The sequence below is a fragment of the Nelumbo nucifera genome, chromosome 2 (assembly GCF_055504915.1).
Source record: "Nelumbo nucifera cultivar China Antique chromosome 2, China Antique-T2T, whole genome shotgun sequence".
NCBI lineage: Eukaryota > Viridiplantae > Streptophyta > Magnoliopsida > Proteales > Nelumbonaceae > Nelumbo > Nelumbo nucifera.
The window spans coordinates 16,571,244-16,597,323 of NC_142650.1; the positions used below are offsets into that span (position 1 = coordinate 16,571,244).

General features: G+C 35.0%; 1 protein-coding gene across 3 annotated transcripts; it reads left to right on the plus strand.

Annotated features, from left to right (window-relative positions):
* Nucleotides 1–10,639: 10,639 nt before the first annotated feature.
* LOC104597025 (mitochondrial uncoupling protein 1-like) lies at nt 10,640–25,529 on the plus strand. 3 transcript variants are annotated; one of them, XR_016082953.1, is made up of 9 exons: nt 10,640–11,019; nt 12,471–12,689; nt 12,800–12,878; nt 13,061–13,194; nt 13,280–13,378; nt 13,587–13,691; nt 14,963–15,037; nt 16,132–16,279; nt 24,129–24,215. XR_016082953.1 is itself a non-coding variant. In XM_010258404.3 (9 exons), exons 1-9 carry the CDS (start codon nt 10,708–10,710, stop codon nt 24,846–24,848), a joined length of 1,140 nt encoding a protein of 379 aa, XP_010256706.1. In that variant the 5' UTR covers nt 10,640–10,707; the 3' UTR covers nt 24,849–25,529. The 3 variants fall into 3 exon arrangements, 2 of the variants coding, with proteins under 2 accessions (XP_010256706.1, XP_088755199.1); XM_010258404.3 differs by lacking the exon at nt 16,132–16,279 and adding an exon at nt 24,819–25,529; XM_088899073.1 differs by lacking the exon at nt 16,132–16,279 and having other exon boundaries at nt 24,055–24,215.
* The last annotated feature ends 551 nt before the right edge of the window (nt 25,530–26,080 follow it).

A 26,080-nucleotide genomic window follows, 5' to 3' on the forward strand; every position in this document is an offset into this window, starting at 1 on the left:
CTGAATGCACGAACGTTGCCTAGACGCAACGTGCATGGATGAACTCAGATAGAATCGGGTTCATGTGATTTGAAGTGAGTCAAATAACTACTCACCTTACCAAAACCCTCAAAATGGCATAAACATGTTTTCAGGTATAGTAGACAGAGCAGAGTATACATGAGGACCATTGGCCTTACCACAGAGAATCAACAATATCACAGATTTTAATCCCATCTCAAGCAAAGAAGAGGAAGCTGATCAAGACTTGAGAATATGGTTTTTGAGCCGTGGTTGACCTAGACGGTCAGACCATTTGTCCTGGGAACCGTCCAAGCAGCCGGTTCCGTTTTACCCCAAACATAGTCCTTGGAAAAAAATTGTTGAATTAGTCAATGACCTATTAACCCGGGTGGTCAAATCGTTGACCCGTTCAATGGTTTTTGACCATTTTTATTTTTTATTTTTTAAATTTTTGTTAGAACAGTCCATCCGTTTAAACCGAACGACAAACTGTCAACTAGAAAACCAGTGGCTAGAATGGTTCCATTTCCAGGTCATTTTTTAAAACCATGCTTGAGATTAATATGTTATTTGGCAATAAACCCACTGATCATTTGTTGAATAAACACATTTGCACATGATGACCTTATGAGTATACCCAAGGATTAAGGTACCGATACATTACTCCCAATATGAGGCATATCATATCTGTATCCATGACCATGGATACAGGATACACTACGACTAGATACGTATCCCATGAGTTGTGTATATCAATACGATATGCCTCTATATCAGGACATATCGCATTGTATCGGTGGATATGGTTCGATACACACTGACACGGAAGCGTATATGTGTCTAATTCGACAAAATTGTACATTGAGTACTTTTTGATTATTTTTCATCTTTAATACAAATTAAAAAATAGTATTATGAAAACTGAAATAAATAATTTAAGATTTATTTTTTCAAAAAAATTAATAAAAACAAAAAATTATAAAAATAATATATTTCATATACCTTAGATGATTTATATATTTTATTTTACACATAATTATATGTTTAAAATGAAAATATAGTTATTATATAAAAATACTAAATAAATAAATTTTCCCAACAAAATTAATGGAAAATATAAAATTATAATTATAAAAAACTAAAAAGAATAATTTAAGATTTAATTTTCCTAAAAGATTTAATAAAAAACTGAAAATTAAATATAATTTATTTTATCTACCTTAAATGATTTATTTGTTTTATTTTACAATTATGTGTAAAATAAAAACATTATATGTTAAAAGTGAAAACATATTTACTATTTAAAAATAGTTTTTATTTAAATAAAATACTAAATTAATAAATGTTCCCAAAAATTAATAAAAATTGAAATTTATAATTATAAAATTGAAAGAATGATAACCTATTAAAGTATGCATTTCTCATGTCTTTATATCTTATTCATAGATAATTCAGCTTTTGGTTTAGTATTATTAATGTATTTATGTGATTTGTATGCATTTCACTAGCGTATCCAAGCGTTTCTATATCTTTTGTTCATACCCATGCATTTCCAAAGCGTATCCGTATCCAACTTATCCAATACAATATCTGATACCGATACTTTGATCATTGATACCATGAGAGATGCATGTATTATACTCGGGTATCTTTGTAGCATGCAAAACACATTTAGATTTTAAAAGATTGTTGTGCTATGATTCTATAGATGCCTTACCTCTATGGTTGAATATAAATATTAAAATACTAGTAATTAAGCACATGCATTGCACGTGAGAAAATTTTCTTCATATTAATTACTTGAATTTTAGATACATCATAGTTAAAATAGAAATTGAAAATTAACAAAAGTAACAATATGATTAAAAATAAACTTAAATATTTGTTATTCAATTATGGCATCATGGGTTTCTTGGAAAAGTTGGATCATTGACTCACCATTTAGATAAGAAAATAGCATTGCTTTTGAATTAGAGTTTAAATTAGAGAAAATTATAATCAGAGTCGATTGTACATTTTAAATTAGGCTACAAGTTGGTCCATAAATCAACATAACTCTGGCAACCGGCTTTACATTTCAAATTAGACTCTTAATCCATGTTGGATGCAACAAAAAGCTTATACTGAAATTGCCCTTTAATGTTAGGTGATTGGAAAATAAAAAAAGGGTTTTTAGTCTCTCCCTCTCACCATCTCACTCACATTCATCTTGATCTGCTCAATGACTGTGATTTGAAAATAAATAAAAATGGTTTTTGGTTTCTGTATTTATGTTCTTTATATCAATTTTTCTCATTCTCTCTCTACCTATAATTCTCCTTCAATCTCTCTCATTCTCCCTTAATTTCTATCGTTCTTCTTTAGTTTCTCTCCCGCTCCCTCTCTCTTTTGTTTTATTTTCTTACACACTTATATGGTATTAATGAGATCGTACAAAAGAACATGAGACCAACTTGGTATGGTATTACACCAAATTGATAAAAATTTACAAGAAACTCTTGGCTATGAAATTTACACCAACTAGAGAACAATAGAGATTGAGGGAGAATAAAATATTGACCGAGAGGGAGAAGAATGAGAAAGATTGAGGGAGAACAACAAAGAGAGAGAGAGAGAGAGAGGTTTTGATTTGGCTACAGACCGAAGTTAAGAGTGGGAGAGACAGAGGGAGTGGGAGATCGAGAGATGACTATGAGAGTGAGAGAGAAGGGAGGGAGATTGAGAGACAAAGGGAGTGGGAGAGAAACTGAAAACCTATTTTCGGTATAGGTTTTTTGTTTATGTCCAACATGGACTAAAAGTCCCATGTTGGCAACAACCACATAAGCCTCCGATGACATGGCAGGGTTTTTTATAATTTGAAATGTAGAGCTGGTTGTCAGAGTTTTGTTGGTTACTAGACCAACTTGCAACCTAATTTAAATGTACGACCAACTGTGACTATAATTTTCCCTTTAAATTATATATTTCATTTACATTATATAAAATATTGTTTACTTTTCACACTTAATTTTTGTTTGTCTATGGTATCATTTGACTCAAACCACTAACCCACCATCTAAAAATAAAAATTATTTGATTTATAGGTTGACATTAAATTTTGTATTACATTTCCATCATTGATAAAATTATTTCTTATGTATAAAACTTATTTTTGTTTAATATAATGAATGCACAATATTAGAGATGTATCCAATATTTTATTTTTTATAAATATATAACATTAGATATGTTGTGCCTAAAATTTTCTCTATCTTTTTTTTTGTTTATTTTTGTGATTCTATGTATTTTCTATTATTAAAAATTTTATTATTTGACTATGATATCATTTAATTTCTAGGTAGATTTTGAAATTGGCATTCCATTTTTATCATTAATAAAAATACTTTTTACATTTCATAGTTATTTATTTTAAATTTTTATTATTTAATTATGACATTATTTATTAATCCATTTGACCACAAATGGTTAAATTGCTTGCCTATCACCGGGAGTGAAGAAAATGGTTTTATTTTCAAGTACTTTTCAAAATATTTATTTTTACACTATTAAAATTAATAATGTGGATTTAATTACAAGAATTTAATGATGAGAAAAATATATCTTAAATATAGGACTTAATGAGAGAGAATAGGAAAATATTTTTATTTCCAATTGGTTTTAAATTTTACATTATATTTTCATCATTAATAAAAGCATTTCTTATTTATCATACTTATTATTGTTTAATATGTATGTTAAAAATGTCCTCAATTTTTTTGAATTTCTATTTTTTTCATTTTATCTATTTTTAATTTTATTATTTAGTCGTGGGAACATGGATTAACCCATTTGACCCAAAATGATTTCATTTCTTACCACCACCTAGATGAAAACACTATTTTTGCTAGGTAGATTTTAAAAGCATAATCTTTTATGTTATTGAAATTATTAATTTATTAAGTATGGATTTAATTAATAGAACTTAATGGTGAGAATAAACAAAAATAAATTAAATATATGATTCAATGAATATGAATGCAAGTTAATAACTTAAATGTTGGATTTAATGAGAGAGAATTGAATGAATTGAATATCTTTAAATTACCTCTTTTAAACTCATTTAATATCAATAACCAATTACCTATTTGTCCTCATTTTTTTATCAATAAATTTAAATATAGATGGATAAATTTTGTCCTTAGAAAATTACAAAAATATTCTTGAGGCCATTTATGCTTTTTAAAGTAGTATAGATTTGGACAATTACCTATTTAAAATGTTTACATGATATAATATAATGCTATAATTTTTTTTGATTTAATTAAATATTATTGCTTGAGTGTGAAGCCAAAACAAATATCAGTATTATACTGTAAAGATATAATCAATACCGGTCAATGTGACCAGAAACACCCAAAACCAATCCAAACCCAAATATAATTGGGACACATAATGCATACCCAGGCCCTACATTATGGAAGGAGTTTGGATTTATTCCATTAGTAACCCTACCTTAGGGAAAGAATTTGGATTTCCTCCTCATACCTCACAACATTTGCAACTGTGCATTGGGACATCTCTGTAAAGTTGTTACTATATGTTTTAATTCATGGGAAGATGTTCCCTTGAATAGGTTCTGAGGTGAGCGTAAAGACCAATTTTGCGAGGAAGAAATCCATATTCTTACGGGAGAGGGAAGGGGAGGGGGAGGGGGGCCAAGAGGGAACATTGGCACAAATTTACTGAATACAACAGTGACAACGAGATAAAAAATGCTGACAAGTGGTGGTAAATAAGGGCAAGGTTTATACCTCAAGTATGTATTTGGCATCGATGCTACATATATAGTACCATTTTCTTAGAAAACAATGTGAATTAGAAGTACCGTTTTCTGAGAAAACAATATTTTTTTTTTGTTTGAAAATGTTGCTGCCAAGTAGGACGTTTCCTGGGGCAGCAACATCTTCTGTTAGTGCTCCATATATGTTTTCAGCATTGGTACCCATTATCCAGTGCTTCTACCATGTATACATTATCTTATATCCAACGGTAGAAAAAAATACCTATTTCATCATATGGTCCCAATTGTTGAATAGGCTATAAAAAAAAAAGAAATTAGGCTATGTTTGGTTTGAGGGTAAAGGTAGGGAAACCTATACAAGTTTTGTAAAGGTTTCCCTACTTTTTCCTTCAAACCAAACACAGCCTTAAGGAAAGCATGAGGAAAGTGGCAAAAAATCTGAAAATTACATGAAAAAAACAGAAAAAATCATACATTAATATAGAAAAATTCCAGACAAATGGAAAAAAATAGAACAAAATATGAAAATCAGAAAATTGAATGAAATTGCATGGGAAAAAACAGAATATATACACACACAAAAAAAAAACTAATAAAAAACCTAGAATAGAATGCCATAAAAATGACATAAAAAATGGTGCATTGTGATGCACCATATCAATTTAAATATAATACACGTTGGATGCCACATTACTGCCACATCTGTTGCCATTGACAACAACGAGTTCCAAATTGAGAAAATATCAAATTCAGTATTTTCCCAGACCACGCCTTATTGATTTCCAATGTGTGGTTTGGAGCAACGTTTTTTATGGAAAAACAGTTTCAAGTATGTCATTATTTCTTGAAACACCGATTTTTTCAATGTGGTGTTGATGTATCACCTTTTTTAGAGCAATGGCATCCATGTGAAACATCGCCCAAATGAACCAATGAAAAAAAAAAGGAAAAAGAAAAAAGTGCAAACTTGAATGGTTGGTACAATCAAGTGTACGAGTGGCGTAAAATTAAAAAAAGAAAAGATTGGAGAGTAGGCATCAAATGCGAACAGAAAAAGAATGTGAATATTTGCAATGGTTTAGCAGTTATGGGTTTAGGTTGAATTCATAAGCATAAAGTTGATTCCAAGTGTGAGGTATTGTAATCTTGATATTGGCAAACAGATTTGATAAATTTAGGATCAAAAAGTAAGAGACAGGAAGTCAATGATAAAAATTTGGGGCGACTGTTTAGCCATGGAGACGAGATTGCAGTTCATTCACTTGTCCGTGTAATCCATTCAATATATCTATATATATATATTCTTTACCAAAATATGGAAGAAAAGAAAACCTTTAATTAAAACTAAGGGAGTGTTTCATTAATTTGCTTTCTAAATTGCCACACATTATTATCATTCATGTCTTATCCCAATTATATGGGTTGTTTATATAAATTTAATTTTGTCAATCTGTTCTATTTAAAATTATATTTGGGTAAATTTCTTAAATTATTCTTATGATTTAGCTAATTGTCTAAGTGTACCCTTATTGTTTGAAAATTGAGTAAGACTATCCCTAATGTTTCTGCCAATTGATTAATACTTTTCTTACCGTTAGCATCCATTATTATTCCGCCAAAACCCGTATCCACATAGTATTTAAAATTCTTTTAAAACCCAATATTACCCCTCCCCTCGTCCTTGATTCCCATGGAGCTATAGAAATTAGCCGTAGAGAACACTTGGAGACAGAACTATTTTCTGCAATCTATAAGTTCCTGGAGAACTTAGAAACATCTCCCTTGTAAACAAAACTCGTAGGCCTCAAGATCTGGAAATGAAAATTGTAGTGCACGAGTGGTGCAGCCTTGGAAACATAACTATTTTCTGCGAAATCTGGCCACTCTGAAACACCCGCTTTCCTTCAATTCATAGAAGGCCTCCTTCTCAATTTGACGCTTTCCTTCAATTCATAGAAGGCCTCCTTCTCAATTTGACGCTTTCCTTCAATCTATCTCTGAAACACCTGCACTACAATTTCCATTTTCTGCTAAACCCCTGTTCAGCCACCCACGATCATGAACTCTTTCTCAGTTTCTTGCTGCAGAAAGGGGGCTAAGCGTACACACGGATCTCCCTTATAAACAAAACCCGCAATGTAGGCCTCGAGATCTGGAAATTAGGAAATGAAAATTGTAGTGCACGAGCTGTGCAGCACCGGAAACAGAAATATTTTCTACAAAATCTGGCTACCTATCTCTGAAACACTACTTTCCTTCAATCCAATAGAAGACCTCCTTCTCAGTTTGCCGCTTTCCTTCAATCCTATCTCTGAAACACCCGCACTACGATTTCCATTTTCTGCTAAACCCCTGTTTAGCAACCCACGATCATGAACTCTTTCTCGGTTTGCCGCTGTTGCAAGGGGGCTAAGCGTACACACAGATCTCCCTTATAAACAAAACCCGCAATGTAGGCCTCGAAATCTGGAAATGGAAATTGTAGTGCACGAGCGGTGCGGCCCTGGAAACAAAATTATTTTCTACAAACACCTGCTTTCCTTCGATTCATAGAAGGAAACAACAGGGGTAGCATTAACGGTAAGGGAAGTATTAGTCAATTGTCAGAAACAACAAGGGTAGCATTAGTCAATTTTCAAACAGTAAGGATATACTTAGTCAATTAGATAAACCATAAGGGAAGTTAATTTACCCAATTATTAATGCTTAAATCTTGCCTTACTACTTTTACCCATGTCTTTTTAGGGTCCATTTGGTTCATAGTTGGAATTGGAATCAAAATCCTCTAGAATCAGAATTGGAATGGTCAATTCCTATAATCTATTTAGTTCATACAGGAATGAGAATGGGAATTAAAATCAGCAATAATGGGATTTCATTCCCAAGGGAGGGGCAGAGAATGGCCATTCCCTCAAATGGGGGAATACCATTCCGGCAATAATGGGAATGGGATTCCAATTCCATCCAACCAAACATTTGGAATCAAAATAGTCCATTCCAATTCCGATTCCAGACCCCTATTCCCACGAACCAAATGGGGCCTTAGTCTACTTTTTCTCATTTTATCACATATTGGAGCTATCCTTAGGTTCTTAAGATTAAATTCATTTATAATTCTTTCATTTCTAGTTTTGCCACATTAAAAAATAAAAACATGTTTTTGAATTATGCTTTTTGTTTTGAAAATTAAAAATAAGTTGATAAAAACAAAATGTTTTATAAACTATCAAGTCATGTTTTCTAAAACAAAATTCAGACATTGCAGTATAGAAATCATTAGTTTTTTTAACATGTTTTCAAACCAAGAATTCAATAACACATTATTTTGTTTCAGTTTTGGAAACAAAAAAGCACATATATAACCAAAAACATGTTTTCTGTGTTTTTGTTCTAAACCAATTTGTTTTCAAACCAATTGGTTTTATTTTGTTTGATCTTTTGGCAACAAGAACAATTAACATTGAAGACAACCCTTGAAATATCCATCTATTTGGCAGGTTTGTATATGGGTAACAACCCATTTGGATCTAGTTTAAGGGGGTGTTTTAGAACATGAATGTTTTTGTTTTTATTTGTTTTCAAAAGGGAAACTTCCCAATTAGTACCTTATACTTTGGGCCTAGTGCCACTTTGGTCCCTAAATTTAAAATGCAACAATTTAGCACTTGAACTTTCAAAATGTATCAATTTAGTACCTGTTGTTAACTAGCCATTAAGTGACATTTGAAAAGACAGAAATGCCCTTCAAGTGTCATTTAATTTTCTTTATCAACCGTCCAAACGTTGACAAAAAATGATCTGTTCCAAATCCTTGCCTCTTCTATTCAAAAAAATTGGGGTTAGTTCATTTTTTTTTTGTTAACGTTTGGATTGTTGATAAAGAAAATTAGATGACACTCGAAGGGCATTTGTATATTTTCAAATACCATTTAATGACTAATTAACGATAGGTACTAAATTGATACATTTTGAAAGTTTGAGTACCGAATTATCGTGTTTTAAAGTTTGGGGACCAAAGTGGCATTAGGCTCAATGTATAGGGTACTAATTGGGAATTTTCCCTATTCAAAACCACAAGATCAGGAAAATAAAAGAAAAACAAAACAAAAATATGTTCTTTAACTCTGTTTGCTTTCAAAGGAAAAAAATAATACATGTTTTGGGAATAATCAAAATCATGGTTTTTAAAACAAAGCAAATTTTGTTGTGAAGAAATTATATGATTTTTATGGATCATGATATTAAATAACTAGATAAAAGCACATTTTTTACACCATAAATTTGAGAACATGTTTTTTGATTTCAACTTTGAAATGGAAAAATTAGAGGTGTAAATCGGGCTTATATGTAGGTCGTGCCATGACGGCTTGCGAGCTGAGTTGGGTCGTGCTTCCCTCCCCTAGGATACTTTGGGGGGTTGGCCTGGCATGGCCCATGGCCCAAGCCCATGCAGGCCCATGTCATTCCACGAGTTGAGCCTTGGGACAAGGCGAACCACAAATTGGGCCAAGCCATTTTTTTTATTTTGAAAAAGCAATGAAAATTTTAACATAAATTTTGTTGTGCTTGAATGGGCCATGGACCTTAAACCCTAGGCCCAACATGGCCTATTCAATCGTATCGTGCTTGGCACGGCCCGTAATTCGTCGTGTCGGGTCGCGGGCGGCACAACCCAATTTACACCTCTAGAAAAAATACATTCACATGTTCACACACACACACACATGTAGAGAGAGTAATTATATGTAAGTTATTATTAATAATTTAATATTCTACATTTAAATAAATTCACTATATATGTTGTTAAAAATAGTTTTTTAATCTTTAGATACAATTATTAAGGGGTCTGACAATCAAAAGATAATGTGAGCTTTTGCATCAAGATCTTAGCAGCTTGGTGATCATTTGGTTAAGGCATGTCTTTCAGTGCGAAGACGAGTTGAAAAAAAAAAGGTGAAAAACTCCATTTGGAGCTTCTCACGTCTTTTTGGGATCGCAACTTTCGATGGCTAGATCTTTTCCCAACCAAATAGGAAAAGACTAAAACATGGGCTACCAGATTTCTATAAAACTGATAGGTTGCACAAAAAAGACACACCAAGCAGAGCCTAAGTTAAGATATATGAAAAAATAAAAAAAATCAACACTTAAAAAATTACAATTTTTATATCTAAGGCTGCTTTTTATTTAAAAAAATGTAGGAAAAGAGAAAGATACCTTAACAAACCTTGTATAGCAGTAGAAGTTAAGATATATTTTCATTTTTTTTCTTTACTTGCACACCTACATTCCCTGATTCCTTTATTTCAATGCATATATTTTAATCATTATTAGTTTAATTCATTAATGGTATTTAATATCCAATTGCAATCCGGCGTGTGATTATACTATACAAATCTAACGGATTTTATCCAAATTCGAATTTAATGAATCAAATTCTGATCTATCCGTTTGCAGCCCTAAGTGGACCCATTTAACATCACAACGGCCACCCAAAGGATTGGAAAATCTGTATTAGGCTTTTCCAGAAGCACATATCAGCTGGTTGCTTGAATCCAGTGTTGTATGATTGGACCGGAACCGGACATAAAAACCTGGACTTCTACAATCGGGTCAACCGTCCGGTTTGGTCTGAGTTTTACAACACTGCTTGCATTCATGAAAGCAACTGTTTCCTAAACACTCTACAGACCGTCCATTGTGTTGACTATCGGTTTAGAAACGGTTGTAGATCAGCAGAAGACTCCCGCTGAGCAGGAACAGTTGTACATCGTAATTTATCTAATTTTCTTAAATTTTAAATAATTTTTTCTGTTTGTCTTTATTCGCGTGAATATTAAATAAGTTCAGTGCAATGAGTGCAAATGAGATGGAAAGTAGGAAATATTTGGTGCCAGTGCCAGTGGCAATGCGAGTAACTGATGATGACGAGGAAGAGCAGAGTGAAGAGTCATTTGCTCAACCTTCGATTTTTCCTTTTTCGTAGATTCCCATTAACGAAGGCCGTTTTCCGTTTTCTTTTCCTTATTTCCGCCTTTTCTGCTCTATTCTATCTCCTATGTAAGACCTCGATCCCTTCCTGGCTCATCCTCACTGAAATCGTTCTCCAGCATCCCGTACTTCGTTCCCGCCGTCGTTTGTATTCAACGATGGTGGCCGGTTCCAGGCCAAGGACCGAGATTTCGCTTGCTGGGACCTTCGCTAGCAGCGCTTTCGCCGCTTGTTTTGCCGAGGTACATATGATCTCTGACTTGAGTTGCTTCAGTTTACAAGACCAATTCACCATTTGTGTTTGGTCTGATCACGTTAGTTTACATTTTTTTATATGTATTTTTACGAAATTTTTATGCTTTTACATTTTCCAGCAACCAAAATGCATTTTTGGGCGGTTGTTAGAAGTTTTGATTCTTAATTTTATGTGACTTCTTATTTGATCAATTCTTTATGCATTTTTTAAGGTCAACGATTCTTTATATGTATTTTAATGGTTCAATTTTTATGTCCATGAGCTCACTTAAAGTATCTTGGTGGTGGGATCATGTAAACTTCTTCCTCAACATTCCAATTCAAAAAGGCATTATTGACACTGGACTGGTATAATGGTCAAGAGAAACGAGCAGCGAGAGATATTGACACTCAGATTAAATTCGTTTTTGCTGCCAATGCAAAAGTCTCTTTGTACTCCACTCCATACATCTAGGCATAGTAAACCATCCATTTTATGCTTCATGGTACCCTTCCACTCAGGATTAGACATGGCTTCTGCCATATTTTTAGAGACAGAAATAGATGAAAACAAAACACTATATGAAGGACATATGCAATTGTAAAAAAGAAAATTTGAAATGAAACGAGAAGCACACCACATTTTTCTTTTCACAGATTCTGATGGTTGTGGTAGATCAGCAATAGGAGCCACTATAGGTCTTCTCCAACGCACTTGCAATTCTTTGCATGACATGTCTGTAATACTAGGAAATGAGAGATGGCATCATCCGTCATAGGAATTGGCAATGTAAAGAACTGCTTTTCTCCAATACTCTTAATTCTCCCTCTGAAGAGAAGCGCCTAGGGAAGAGAAAGGGGTGGATTTAAAGAAAGTGACATCTACGGTGATATAAAATTTTCCAATAGCAGGATGGAAGCAATGATATAACACTAGATGCCAGATATGAAGAAGAAACAAATCCCCCAAAATTTAGTTCTAGTAGACTTTAGAAAAATGTGAAATAAGTAAATATCAAGTGAAGTGTGAAACAAGATGTACAAATCCCTTATCAACAAGTCAATGGTGTTAGAGAATTACTGAGCCCCCCTCCCAAAAAAAAAAAAAGGTGTTAGAGCCAAGAACTATTGAGCAGTCAACCCATTCATTAATATTACTGAAAGACATAGACACTAAATGACTGAAAAACTCCTTTGGAAAGAATCTCAATTTAGCCCCTTTAGCTCAACTTGCACCTCATTTTAGTTTGAATCAAAGACTTGGAAGATAGGGCTTTAATTCAGTTGTATATCTAAATGGTGCAATTTCTTTATAAGAAGCAATGAGCTAAATTCACACTGGCTTACTTCAGACATTTATAATGAGTTCCTGAATGGAATGAAACTTCTATATATTACAATTTGACAATTATAAAAAAAAATCAAATTCTGTGTTATATGGTGTATGGATTCCATGCAGCTTTGTACTATTCCTTTGGACACTGCTAAAGTTAGGCTGCAGATCCAAAAAAAGGCAGCTTCTGGAGCTGGAGTGGTTTCACCTAAATACAGGGGCATGTTGGGTACCGTTGCTACCATTGCTAGGGAAGAAGGTGCAGCAGCACTCTGGAAAGGCATTATACCAGGATTACATCGCCAGTGCCTGTATGGAGGTTTAAGAATTGGATTATATGAACCGGCAAGTTTTGAATTTATTCTGTCCCACCGACTTTAAATTGTGTTTTTGTGCATATGTGTGATTTGCATGGTGAGTATTTGATATTTTATGTATAATTACATGTTGCACAGGTCAAGACCTTCTATGTTGGTAATGATTTTGTTGGGGATGTACCTTTATCCAAGAAAATCCTTGCTGCACTTACGACTGGTGAGTACGTCTAGTGACTTTAACCCTTCTCTCTTTAAGAAATGCATCATATCAACTTCTTTTTGTTCATTTATGCTCCCCTTGTATTTATCTTATAATCTGCATTAACTTCTCATATTGCTTTAATTTACTATTCAATTTGTCTTTCAATATGCTGAACACAGTACATGTAAATCATATAGGTGCTCTAGCTATTACAGTGGCTAATCCAACTGATCTTGTTAAAGTTCGACTCCAAGCGGAAGGAAAGTTGTCACCCGGGGTGCCAAGGCGTTATTTTGGGGCATTGAATGCTTATTCGACAATAATCAGACAAGTTATGTTTATAAAAAGAAAAATGCTTTGGTGTTTGTTCATTCGATTTGTTTCTTCAACTTTACTAACTATTTTCTGATGTTTAGGAAGGACTAGGGGCTCTTTGGACTGGGCTTGGGCCTAATATAGCACGAAATGCTATCATAAATGCTGCTGAACTGGCCAGCTACGACCAAGTGAAACAGGTGAAATCAGAACATGAATTTTAAGGGTGCAACTTGTGTCAGGTTAGGTTGGGAATTTGTTAAGTTTTCATTGGGCTGAGCCCTCCTGATGTAGTTTAAATTCTTCAAATCGGGCAACCTGACTTGCAGCCCTAATGAATTTGATTGGTAGTCCTTTTCTTTCCTATGATGTTTTGAGTTCATTTCTGATTTTTTTACCCCAATGCAGACAATTTTGAACATTCCAGGATTCACAGATAATGTTTTTACTCATCTTCTAGCCGGTTTGGGGGCCGGATTTTTTGCAGTGTGCATTGGTTCTCCAGTTGATGTGGTAAGCTTTCTTTGTCAGTTTTCTATAACTTGAAACTGATTGGTTTATTATCTTGTGATATGATTTTTTCTATAAATATTTTATTAGATGCATTTGTGGTTTGCCAGCAATGAAAATATTTTTATTCTCTGGTTGAGATCATGTAGATAATGTAGTACTTTTCCCCTTAAAATGCAAATTCCTTTTTCCTTTAATTCCTTCTGGTTCCAGTTTAGTAAACTTATGAGTAGGAAATGCTTGGTTATCTGACCCTCCTCTTCTTTTACAGATCCCATATATTACCCATAAAGGTCATTCATTACCCATTGTTGGTTCCAGTCATCTGGGGCCTTCAGAGGGGTGGATTGGATATGGACCTAACCTTTGGTACTGAACCTGTGTTCTCATACGTGTCAGCCTGAATTTTACCATTACACCAAGCAATGGCCCCTTAAATGTGGAATGTGAACTCTTAACTCATAAGATATGCCAAATACTCACTACTTGTCCTACCATAATTAGATAAACCTGAAGCAACTGCATGATAGACTTGGAAATTAGAAATACTAAATTCTCATCGTCAACTACATCAATAAAATGGTCCTAAATCTTCCTTAAAAAATGTCCTAACTCTTTCAAGAAACATTGGATTCACAGGGTCTTGGTTTTTTGGATAGATGTTTCTAACGACACTAAAATCAAATCAAATGGACAAGTTTGACTTTTATAAACTGCAAGAAAAATGAAGGACCTTCAACTGCAAATTCTCTAAATTCTGAAGATTAACATGGAACAATTTTCCTGTTAGTACTACTAAAGTTTCAATCAAGTTATTAAAACATAGTTTTGCATATAGGTGAGCTACATATGAAAATTGGACCTTGGTTACAATGACCAGAGATATATATGCCAATGACTAAAATAGTTTGTTCTTTAGCTATCAAGATATCTTCTACTAAGTATAATCTGAATTCTAATTCATTCTGGGTTATGTGGAGACAATGCCAGTGAAAATTTGTAAAATGCTTCTGGCTTCCATGGTCTAAGGAATGACTCTTCTTATGGAGAGGGTTATTCACTTGCATATTCTTAATTGCGATGAAGTTGGTTTAACATAAGATGTCTCCATTTTACTTTGACAATGCAGTAAATGATTTGGTTGCTTGTTTGTTTTTCAACTGGTTAAACATCCTTGCCAATTTATTCATTTTGTTAATAAAACATTAAGTCATATATGTATATTATTTTACATCTAGAAAGGACAATATTTATATTGTATTGTTATGTTGTAGGTGAAGTCAAGAATGATGGGAGATTCAACCTACAAAAGCACACTTGATTGTTTCATCAAGACATTGAAAAATGATGTAGGTTCAATTTTCCTTTCATATTCCCTTTTTCATCTAGTTGAATTAGTTACCTTATATTGCCATAGTTGTACTTGAAAACTACACCTAGTCAAGGTTTAAAATGTCGATGTCGATGGAAATGTCGATTACCAGAATATAGGACATATGTTGGAAATGTCAAGGGGAAATATTGTAAAAATTAGAGACATTGTGGAAATATTATGAAATATGTGGAAATATGCAATGATATTTTGTAAAATGATAAAAGAAGCATTAATACATATTTCTAGACTATTATCTTATTCCCAACCATTATATAAAGCTAAGAAACTAATATCAATAACAAATTAGTAAATGACAATTTACTGATTTATTATGCATTTTGATGTTTTTACAAGGTTATCAGATATTTTCTTTTCTTATTTTTAATTATGATTTATTATAAATTCTAATATATTTATTTCACACTAGTAAATGGAAATACATTTATTCTGATTTTTTAAATATTAATGTTATAATATATTATGTTTTATTATAAATTTAATAAACTGATTCTCCTTTTTGTAGTATTAAGATTATGATAAATTCTGATTTCTTATAAAACTTAATGAATTTATTATGATTTTTAATACTAAATTTATAATAAATTATGATTTAGTATAAAATTTAATAAATTTATTCTGATTTTTTATATTAAATGTAGAATATGATTTATTATAAAATTTAATAAACATTTCTGATTTTAATAAATATTTTAAAATACTAACTAGTTAATATTTTATTACTTGAAAATATTTTATGTTTTATATTATAAAGTAATTAACTTATTCTTTTGTTTTTATATTTTGTTAATTCTTTTTTATAGACATTTTATTTGAAATATTAAATAGAAATTATTAATGGAATAATTTATATTAATATAATATACTAATATATTATATTATTGATGTACATTAGTCGACATCCTGTCAACATAATAGGAAAAACTGTCTTTTTTTTTGTTATTTGGACCGATTTGGTTGACATTTCTGAAATATAGGAAATGTCGACCGAAATAATGTAATTTTTATATTACCATCCATTTTCATGTCGGTGAATCTCGACATTGACAGATGTCGGGCGCATTAGCGAAATGTCGTGACATTTGAAACCATGCATCTAGTAGTTATACAGCTCAGCTGCCAAGATCAGAAGCATGATTTCTTGGATTTGTGCCATCTGTTTAAATAATAGGAAATTGCATGCACCTGTTATTGCAAGGTATGATAAAGTGCTTCACCTGCATAACATTGAGTCTTGATTCTGTCCTTCATTGTGAATGCTTCAAAGTCTCTGACTCTGTTTGATGTTAAACGTTTAATTCTCAAAAATTTTAGTGCATGTAGACTCTGTGAACTATGGGCAATCAAATGGATATCCCTGTTTGAGTTTTATAATTTCATCTCTTCCATCATCTTTTTTACTTCTAGAGAGCATGTATTTACTCATTGCTTATTTATTTCTTTCCCATTTCTTTTGGTTCAGTTTGTTTGCAGTGCAAATGAAATTTGAATTGGTCTAAATGCATAGAAATGCAAATGAGCCAAGTGTAAATTCTGGTTTACTTTTGTTTCAGGTTTGACCTTGCTTTTTTGTAATGGAACTAGAATGATACGGTCCCCACTTTATATGAAAGAAAATGGGAAGTAAATTCATGTGCCCTTACTTTATGTGAGAAAGAGAGAGAAGGTAGGAGGAAGCTGGTATAAATTTTGCATCAGTTTTCAGGATGCAAAGTTCATACTGCCAAGGAGTATAGATTTAGAAAAAAGTGCAACTTTTGCATCAAGTAGGAGAGCAAATCATGGTTACAAACAAACCAGGTGCAAAACTTGCATCCATGTCAAATTTGCATTGCAAACAAACCGAGCCTTTAGTTTCTTTTCTAAAGGTTAAGGCTCCTAGAAGAAATGAAGGTTGCACTATTATTTTCTTTCCATAGTTGGGTTTTGCTTAAGGTTAAGGCTTGTTGACTTAGAACAAGTGACCGAGTTCATATTATATCTAATAAATTTTTTTTGATAATGTACTTCATTCAAGAAAAGCTCAGAAACTATACTGTCCAAAGGTAGACAGCACGGACAATACAAAGACAGCTTTCAGCTAACAGTGCTCAAAACAATGTGTCTATGATACACAGTTTACAATTTATTCCCAGGTCTCAGCATAGTAGCATACCCCCATAAACAGTCTTGCCTTGTTAACCCAGCTTTTGCTAGATTGTCAGCCACCACATTCGCAGACCTAGAATCCACCTGAATGAGCAGTTCAGGTTTCTTCCTAAGGCCTTAGCTTCTCTCAAAAGAAAAGCAAACATCCAAAGAGGCTTCCCAACTGATATTAATCATGTGATAACTATTTGGCAATCTCTTTCAACAACCATGCTTTTCCAGTTCTGCCGAGCTATCAATTTTAGGCCTTGGATTACAGCCACCATTTCAGCTCTCATAGAATTTCCAAATACCGGTTCTGAAAATCTAAGCAGGATTCTACCTCCTTCATCCTCTACCCACTTCATATTCACATAGATTGCCAAGACTGTGACCATCAAAATTTAGCCCTGTTGGATGTACCAGCCAGAATATACTATCCTCTCAATTGGTCATGCACTGTGACACCTTTAAATTTCTCAATCCTTACATACCAACACCCAATGGGCTGTTCTCACTTTGGCCAGATCAATTAAGAACTCCACACAGTGTCATTTCTTTTCAAATACTCTAGCATTTCTTTTCTCCACAAGTTCTCCATAAAATACCAGCCCATGTGCTTTGTCACAACAATTTCATTTTTATTTGACAAAATGTTGCATTTTGCATCCATAATGTTTTGTGGAGCTGTCCATGACTTCCCAAAAAGAGAGGGGAAATGCGATTTCTCACTTGAGACATATAATGACAAACCAATAAAAGGTGATTTTTGCTTTCTCTACTTTTGAGACAAAGAATGCATCATCATCATCATCCAAACCTTATCCCAAGTATATGGGGTCAGCTATATTAATCCTGTTTCGCCAGTCTGTTCTATTTAATGCCACATCCATTGTTAAATTATGGGCACTTAAATAATTTCTAACTACTTCAACCCATGTCCTTTTTGGTCTACCCCAAGCCCTTCTAGCCCTTTCAACTTGCAACAAATTGCTTCTGATGGGTTCTGTTGGTGGTTTTCTATGCACATGACTAAAACATCTTATTATACTTTATCTCATTTGATCACCTATTGGAGCTACTCCTAGGTTTCCATTTCCTTTAAGTCTATCACAAGGGTTGATGTTTTGAAGGGTAGAGTAGGAATCTGCTGAATTAAAAAAAATATATATGAAAGAAAGTAGTTTCTTGAAGAGAGAAGGAGGAGAGGAGGAGAAGAAGAGAAGAAGAGAATTTGAAAAGAAAAGAGAGCAATAATCTGGCCGCCCCCTTCACTTATTATTTATACTAAAATAATAGAACAGTACAAAGACAATTATGCTCTTATAGGGCGGCAAAACATAAAACAACATATATAACACTCAAAAAACATAATAAAATTTGGACTCACATAACTATTGTGGTCCCCACCTCCTATCTAACAACTAACATAAAACATCTACTTAGAAAAACATCATACAACTAATTAATCTTCAACACTCCCCCTCAAGTTGGGAGTAAATGTCACACATTCCCAACTTGCGTAGATCATGTTCAAGCTTGTTCCTTGCCACCCCTTTAGTGAGAACATCAACCAGTTGCAACTCTGAAGAGATATAAGGCAAACAAACTTCTCCGGTTGTTACCCTTTCTCTTATAAAGTGTCTATCAACTTAAATGTGTTTTGTCCTATCATGTTGAATTGGAATGTGGGTAATATTGATTGCAGCCTGATTGTCACAGTATAACATCATAGGTTCCTTTGCTTTCACTCCAATCTCACTCAAAAGAGATCCAACCCAAAGAAGTTCTGAGACACCATGAGCCATGGATCTATACTCAGCCTCTGCACTTGACCTTGCTTCTTACTCTTCCAAGAGATCAAGTTTCCACCTACAAAGGTACACACTCCTGATGTAGACCTCCTGTCATTTAAGCATCTTGCCCAGTCTGCATCTGTATAGGATTCTAGCTTTAGATTCTCATGATTTGAGAAAAGAATGCCTCTGCTAGGGTGCTTTTTCAAATATGCAAGTATTCTCTCAATAGCTTCCTAGTGCTGAACCCGAGGTGCATGCATGTACTGACTCACAACACTGACAACATAGGAAATATCTGGTCGTGTCATACACAAATACAGGTGTCGGCCCACCATTCTTTGATATCTCCCCACATCTTTTACCAATTCACCATCCACACCATTAATTATGTGATTTGGATCAATAGGAGTGTCTGCTGGTTTGGTCCCCAACTTCCTAGTCTCTTGCAGAAGGTCAAGTACATACTTTCTTTGTGAAATGAAGATCCCATGCTTGGATCTTGCAACTTCAATCCCTAAGAAGTATTTGAACTCACCAAGATCTTTGATCTCAAATTCTTGCTGCAATGATTTTTTGAGATCATCAATCTCCTCCAGATCATTTCTTGTCACCACTATATCATCCACATACACAATCAGAATTGACACCAAAGCATCTCTCCTCTTTACAAAGAGGGTGTGATCAGACTGTGTCTGTGTATCCAAAACGGACGAGTGCCCCTCTGAACCTGTCAAACTAAGCCCTAGGTGACTGTTTCAGTCCATACAGAGATTTTCTAAGTCTGCACACCTTTCCTTTACCAACATTTTCATAAAAGCCTGCTAGAATGTCCATATATACCTCCTCTTGTAAGTCACCATTGAGGAAAGCATTTTTGACATCAAGCTGGAACAAGGACCATGAATAGGTGGCTGCTAGAGATAAAAGGATATGAACTGAACTCATCTTAGCTATTGGTGCAAAGGTTTCCAGATAATCAACACCATAGGTCTGAGTATACCCTTTTGCTACCAACCTTGCCTTGTACCTCTCTATCTTGCCATCGACCTTATACTTCACTGTGAATACCTATCGACATTTGACTGTCTCATTGTCTGGGGGGAGATCAACTATTTCCCAAGTTTGGTTTTTGATCAAAGCATCCATCTCATCTTGCATGGCTGTTTTCCACTTAGGTTTGGAGAGAGCCTCAGTAACATTCCTGGGTATAGACACAGAATCCAGGGAAGAAAGAAAAGCATGGTAGGAGGGTGATAAGGCACTGTAGGAAAGATGGTGTGAAATGCAGTGGGCTGTACACTTTCTCTCCCCCTTACGAAGTGCAATGGGAAGATTAAGGTCAGTGGAATCAACTGCAACAATGGTGTTAGGGACAGAAACGTTATCATCATAAAACTTAACAGGCTCAGGCTCAAGAGGAATACCTGGAACTGTATCTGCTGAATCTGGAGTTTCAGAAGGACTGATAGAGAGTGGTGTGGGTCGAGGATGTGTGGAGTCAACCATCATCTGCCGGCACTAATATTGCTGTGAGGTTGCTCGTAGTGGCTCATGTAATGAAACTGGAGGTGCAGGTGCTGGCTGAACTGGTGGTGTAGGTGCTGGCTGAACTGATATAGATGCTGGTTGAACTGATGGAGGCACTACAGAAACAGGAAGAGGAACAGATTGTGAGTTCTCCCCAAAACTCTCCCCCTGAGGAGAACCACTCGAGAAGAAGAATGTGGATTCAAAAAAGGTAACATCCATAGCGACAAATCTGCTCCTCGACAATGGATCATAACATCAATACCCCTTTTGGTTCTGAGCATACCCAAGAAAAACACATTTCTTGGCCTTAGGATCCGATTTCTTGCGATGAGTGCCAAGAATGTGAACAAAAGAAACACAACCAAAAACCCTCAGAGGTATACAAAATATCTCTCCATTTGGAAAAAGAAGGCTAAATGGCACCTTAAACCCCAAAGTCCGTGAAGGAACACAGTTAATCACATGTACGGCTGTAAGAACTGCACAGGAACTGAAGCACACACCATAAGACTCCTTGCCACCTCCACAATGTGTCTGTTTTTCCTCTCAGCAACTCCATTCTGTTGCGGTGTATATGCACAACTGCTCTGATGAACTACACCATATTCTAAGAGATACATGGTTAGGTCCTTCTCAAAGTACTTTTTGGCATTATCTGATCTAAAAGCCTTAGTTCTCACTCCCAAATTGTGTGAGAACCATTTGGTGGAATTGTCGTACTAAGTTAGGAACCTCATCACGTGATCTCATCAAATATATCAAAGAATATTGTGTATAATCATCCACAAACAAGAGAAAGTAACGGAATCCTCCCATGGAAGAGATTTGATATGGTCCCCATACATCAGTGTGAACAATATTAAAAGCAGAAGTACTTCTTTTATTACTTGGTTTAAAAGACTGTGTACAATGCTTTCCTAACTGACAACTCTCACACTCCAAAGTAGATAATTGAACAGACTCAAACAGCTTTGGGAAGACATTTCAAAGAACTAAAAGAAAGATGTCCCAAGCGATTGTGCCAAAGCATAATTTGGTTCACTGACTCGGGCCCACTACTACTGCTGCTGCTAACATGATGGCCCTGATGTCTCGGAATCTCATCCAGAAGGTAGACTTCATTCACCTCATGACCACTCCCAATCATCTTCTTTGACTCCAGATCCTGCAAAACACAATTACCAAGAAGAAAGGTCACAGAACAATTCAAATTTTTTGTCAAAGAACTAACAGACAGTAGGTTGGTATGAAGTCTAGGGACATGTAAAACAGAAGACATAGTTATATCATTGGTCACTCTAACTATCCCCTTTCCAGCAATGGGCATATGTGAACCATCTGCTGTAGAGATTGTTTCTACCGGAGCACAACTGATAGGAACTAAAAATGGTAGGGGCATTAGTCATATGCTCAGATGCTCCTGAGTCTATAATCCAGGGAGGTCCCTCCTTACCTGAAGTGGATGCAAGATTTGTAGTTGCATATGAACTACCTGTATGTGCAAAGGAAGTGGTGTAGTTGGCTCCTGCATTCTGCTGTCCATCTGGAAGGCTAGAGCTGGGTGAATCTTTCTTACTCATAAGCTGTCCAAACCTCTCCAATTCTGTTCTCACTGTTGCTACTGCAATGGATTCCCAATCAGTTTGGGAGAGGGGCTGAAGAGTCTCCTGTAGTGGCTACATTTGCATTTCCCTTCTTGTTTCTTATCCGAGCAGTTATAAGATTTGGATGAAGCTTCCAACAAGTGTCCCTGGTATGCTTAGGCTTCTTGCAACAATCACACACCAAGTTTTTCAGCATGGAGAAATACATAGCAAGAGGTTTTTCTCCCTGTTTCATACTTATCACCTGATTTCTTAACTGATAGGCTCTGGCTTCATTTTGCTTATGAGAGTAGGTTTCAGTCACTCCATCCCAAATCTCCTAGCAAGAGGTTTTTCTCCCTGTTTCATACTTATCACCTGATTTCTTAACTGATAGGCTCTAGCTTCATTTTGCTTCTGAGAGTAGGTTTCAGTCACTCCATCCCAAATCTCCTTAGCAGTATTAGGCCATAGGAAATTTTTTGCAATATGAAGTAACATAGAATTACACAGACAGGACATTACCATGTAATTCTCTTGCACCCATTGGGAAGAGTCTGTATCAGGTTTCTTCTCCTCCCCAGTGAGATACCCTAATTTTTTACGGGCACTAATAGCCATCTTAGCTGATTGCGCCCACTCCAAATAATTTGTACCATCAAGTTTTACTGTAGTAATGATCCCAAACCCAAAAGTATCACTACTACCTCCAACACCCAGTCCCACAGTATCGGTAGATTTCATCTCGGTATTCCAACTCTTCATTTTACTTCAAACAGTTCAACAGTAAGAAAAAATAGATTGGAGACCTTCAAAAAATAATTTAATACCACACACATAGAAACCAACCCTTCCGGAAGAAGAAAACCCTAGCTGGAGGGAAAGCTCTCTCCTCCCCACGCCTCCCAACAAAGAGAAAAGTGAATCGATCACTTCGGGAGGCTTAGAAAATTTCAGAAACCAAACCGTCATCTTCAGAAAATCAAAAGAAAACTAACAATACCTGGGCACCCAATATTAGATAAAAAACAAATAGTCCAACTTTTCTAGGACTCTTCCCCGTAATCCAGTTCTTCCTGATTTTGATGCCGAACAGTAGATCACCTTCCTGATGTCTAGATCCCACCAAAAACTCCAAGAACTGGGCAATCTATAGCAGATCGATCAGCCCTTTACTACTTCATGCAGTCGGCTGATCTAGGGCTGCATGAGAATGCTTCAAGAAACCCTAGCCGATGCTCTGATACCAAGTAGGAATCTGCTGAATTAAAAAAAAAAATGAAAGAAAGTAGTTTCTTGAAGAGAGAAGGAGGAGAGGAGAAGAAGAGAATTTGAAAAGAAAAGAGAGCAATAATCTGGCCGCCCCCTTCACTTATTATTTATACTAAAATAATAGAACAGTACAAAGACAACTATGCCCTTATAGGGCGGAAAAACATAAAACAGCATATATAACACTCAAAAAACATAATAAAATTTGGACTCACATAACTATTGTGGTCCCCACCTCCTATCTAACAACTAACATAAAACATCTACTCAGAAAAACATCATAAAACTAATTAATCTTCAACAGGTAGCATCCCAACAAGACACATTAACCTTGGGGGGGGGTCATGTATCCTTCGTGAACAAATGAGTTGCTTTAGTGGATATTTTTACTAGCTTCACAAGGGTTGATGTTTTTGCTCTATATGCTTCGTTTTTCATTCTTATAGTCAATCTAGAAGTGAATATTGTTCTGGTTCTTTTGTTTTTTATCCAATTCTTTAGGCTGTCTCATCATCTCTAAAGATTTGACCAGTACTAGCTAACTTGTGTGAATAGCAAGCATGTTTTATTCCATTAACCAAAGGAGTTGTCTCTGTATTTGCTGTTGGCATTGTAGGAAAACTTGGAATAAGGAACTATTCTTTTAATACATAGTTCTGCAGTTGGTTGATGTTTTTTAGGGGCCAGTTGATTTTTGTAAGGACTACATTGTGGTGATGATGGTTAATCTTTTCAGGGGCCTCTTGCTTTTTATAAGGGGTTCATTCCAAATTTTGGTCGACTGGGATCTTGGAATGTGATCATGTTTCTAACTCTAGAGCAGGTATGCTTTATAGATTTATTTTTATGAATTTTGATACTTGTTTTTATATTATGGAAATTCTAATTTTATCCAATGTTTAATACTAGGAAGTACCGAATTTAATCCATTTCTGAGAGAGGTAGGGATAATGACTCTGTAAAAGCATGGGATCTGGAGAACCATCTCATCTTTGATAGACCCCAAGGGATTATAGTTCCATTGATTTCGTTGGGTAATGCCAAATTTGAAAAAGGAATAAAATATATAAAATGAAAGGCCATTACTCAATGATGGCCCCAACTAGCTGGGGTCCTGGGAGTTGACTGGGTACAGACCTAGCATTTGGCTTTTTTTTTTTTCGGCACAAAGTAGTTTCTCTCAGACTTGAACAAGTGTTTTCACACTTGTCAGCCCGAGATTTTACTGTCACACCAAGCAGTGGGCTCTGTGCCTCTGTAAATAAAGAAACAAATAAAGAGAAGATTTGGTTTCACTGTTGAGTCTATTTAGGCATATGGAGGCACTTGCAATGTTTCATTTTTTTAACTGATTTTGAGTGATCTTCAAAATTCCTTCACGCTTGTCTTTCATGTCTTGCTCATTTTTCCTCCTTGATCTTGACAGACTAAAAAAAGATTCATGAGGGAAGTATAGAAGAAGCTTTAAAGTATCAGTGGGTAGGTGTTGCTCTTAGAACAATTGGAACTTGCTGGAGTGAAATAAGGCTCCTTTTTTATTGTTATCGGTTCTTAATTGGTAAAATGTCCTTATGGAACAATTGTAGTAATTTTTACACAAACTTGATTTGTTTGAGGAATCATCTCATTTTCCCTGTACTTTTTTCTTGGGACTTTTAGACAGGCTTTTTGCCACTGAATTTGATCGATTATCAGGTTATACATGTAACAACCCTGGTTACATTGGCAAGCAATAGGCCATACACTGAAAAATGTTGAGGCATAGAGCATGTGATATGCAGCTGCAAGCAAAGGATAATGGCCATTATGCAGATAAACTGTATGAAGCCAACCTGCTCAAACTGTAATAAGGATTTGGTTGTCACTTGCCCTATGCTGTGTAAATCCAACCTAATCCCGTGGTGATGACAATTTGTTCCGTTACACATCATAATGGTTGTGTTTGGTACCATTTCCATTTCAGGCTCAAACATTTACAGAGGCAATGGCATTTGATGTCAAATTGCCAATGTGTTTTGCCATGAAACTTGTTTGTTGGGTCTTATGCTGACTAGGCATTGGACAAGTGTTTTGAGCAGTACCGTGTTTGGTATTGACATTGATTCTTGAGACGTTTAAATGAAATGTTTGTATTCAATGTGACACCATCCTACTATACTGATCTCTCAACCAAGGTCAAGTTTAAAATATAAATGTTTTCTGATGATTGCCTCGTTGCACAGATTAACATGATAACATCTAGATGTATATCTGATGGTTCTAGAAACACAGAACAAAAAAAACCCATTGTTTTGGTTGTAGGTTTTATGGGTTTTCGATGGTATATGCCCATTTTTGCTAGTATATAATCAGAATAAATCTCTACACTGCCACTGCCAATTAAGAGTCAGGTCATTCAACTTCAAATGAGCAGCTTAGGGTGGAAACATCATTTTGATGTTCCCCCAACACCAATTTATAGAAGAAATGCTTTATGACTTTTAATTCAAAACAGTTTCAACCAAACGAAAAATTCACATTTAAACTCAACGCCTGAGTGGAACTGGAATGGCAGTGTTTCGAAACAACCTCAATACCAAACATCACCCTAATTAATCGAACCACGTTTCTGTGTCTTCCTCAAACACACCCTTAACTTACCAAGAGGTCAAGGAACCAACCAAGATCCAGCATGCAGTACAACAAAAC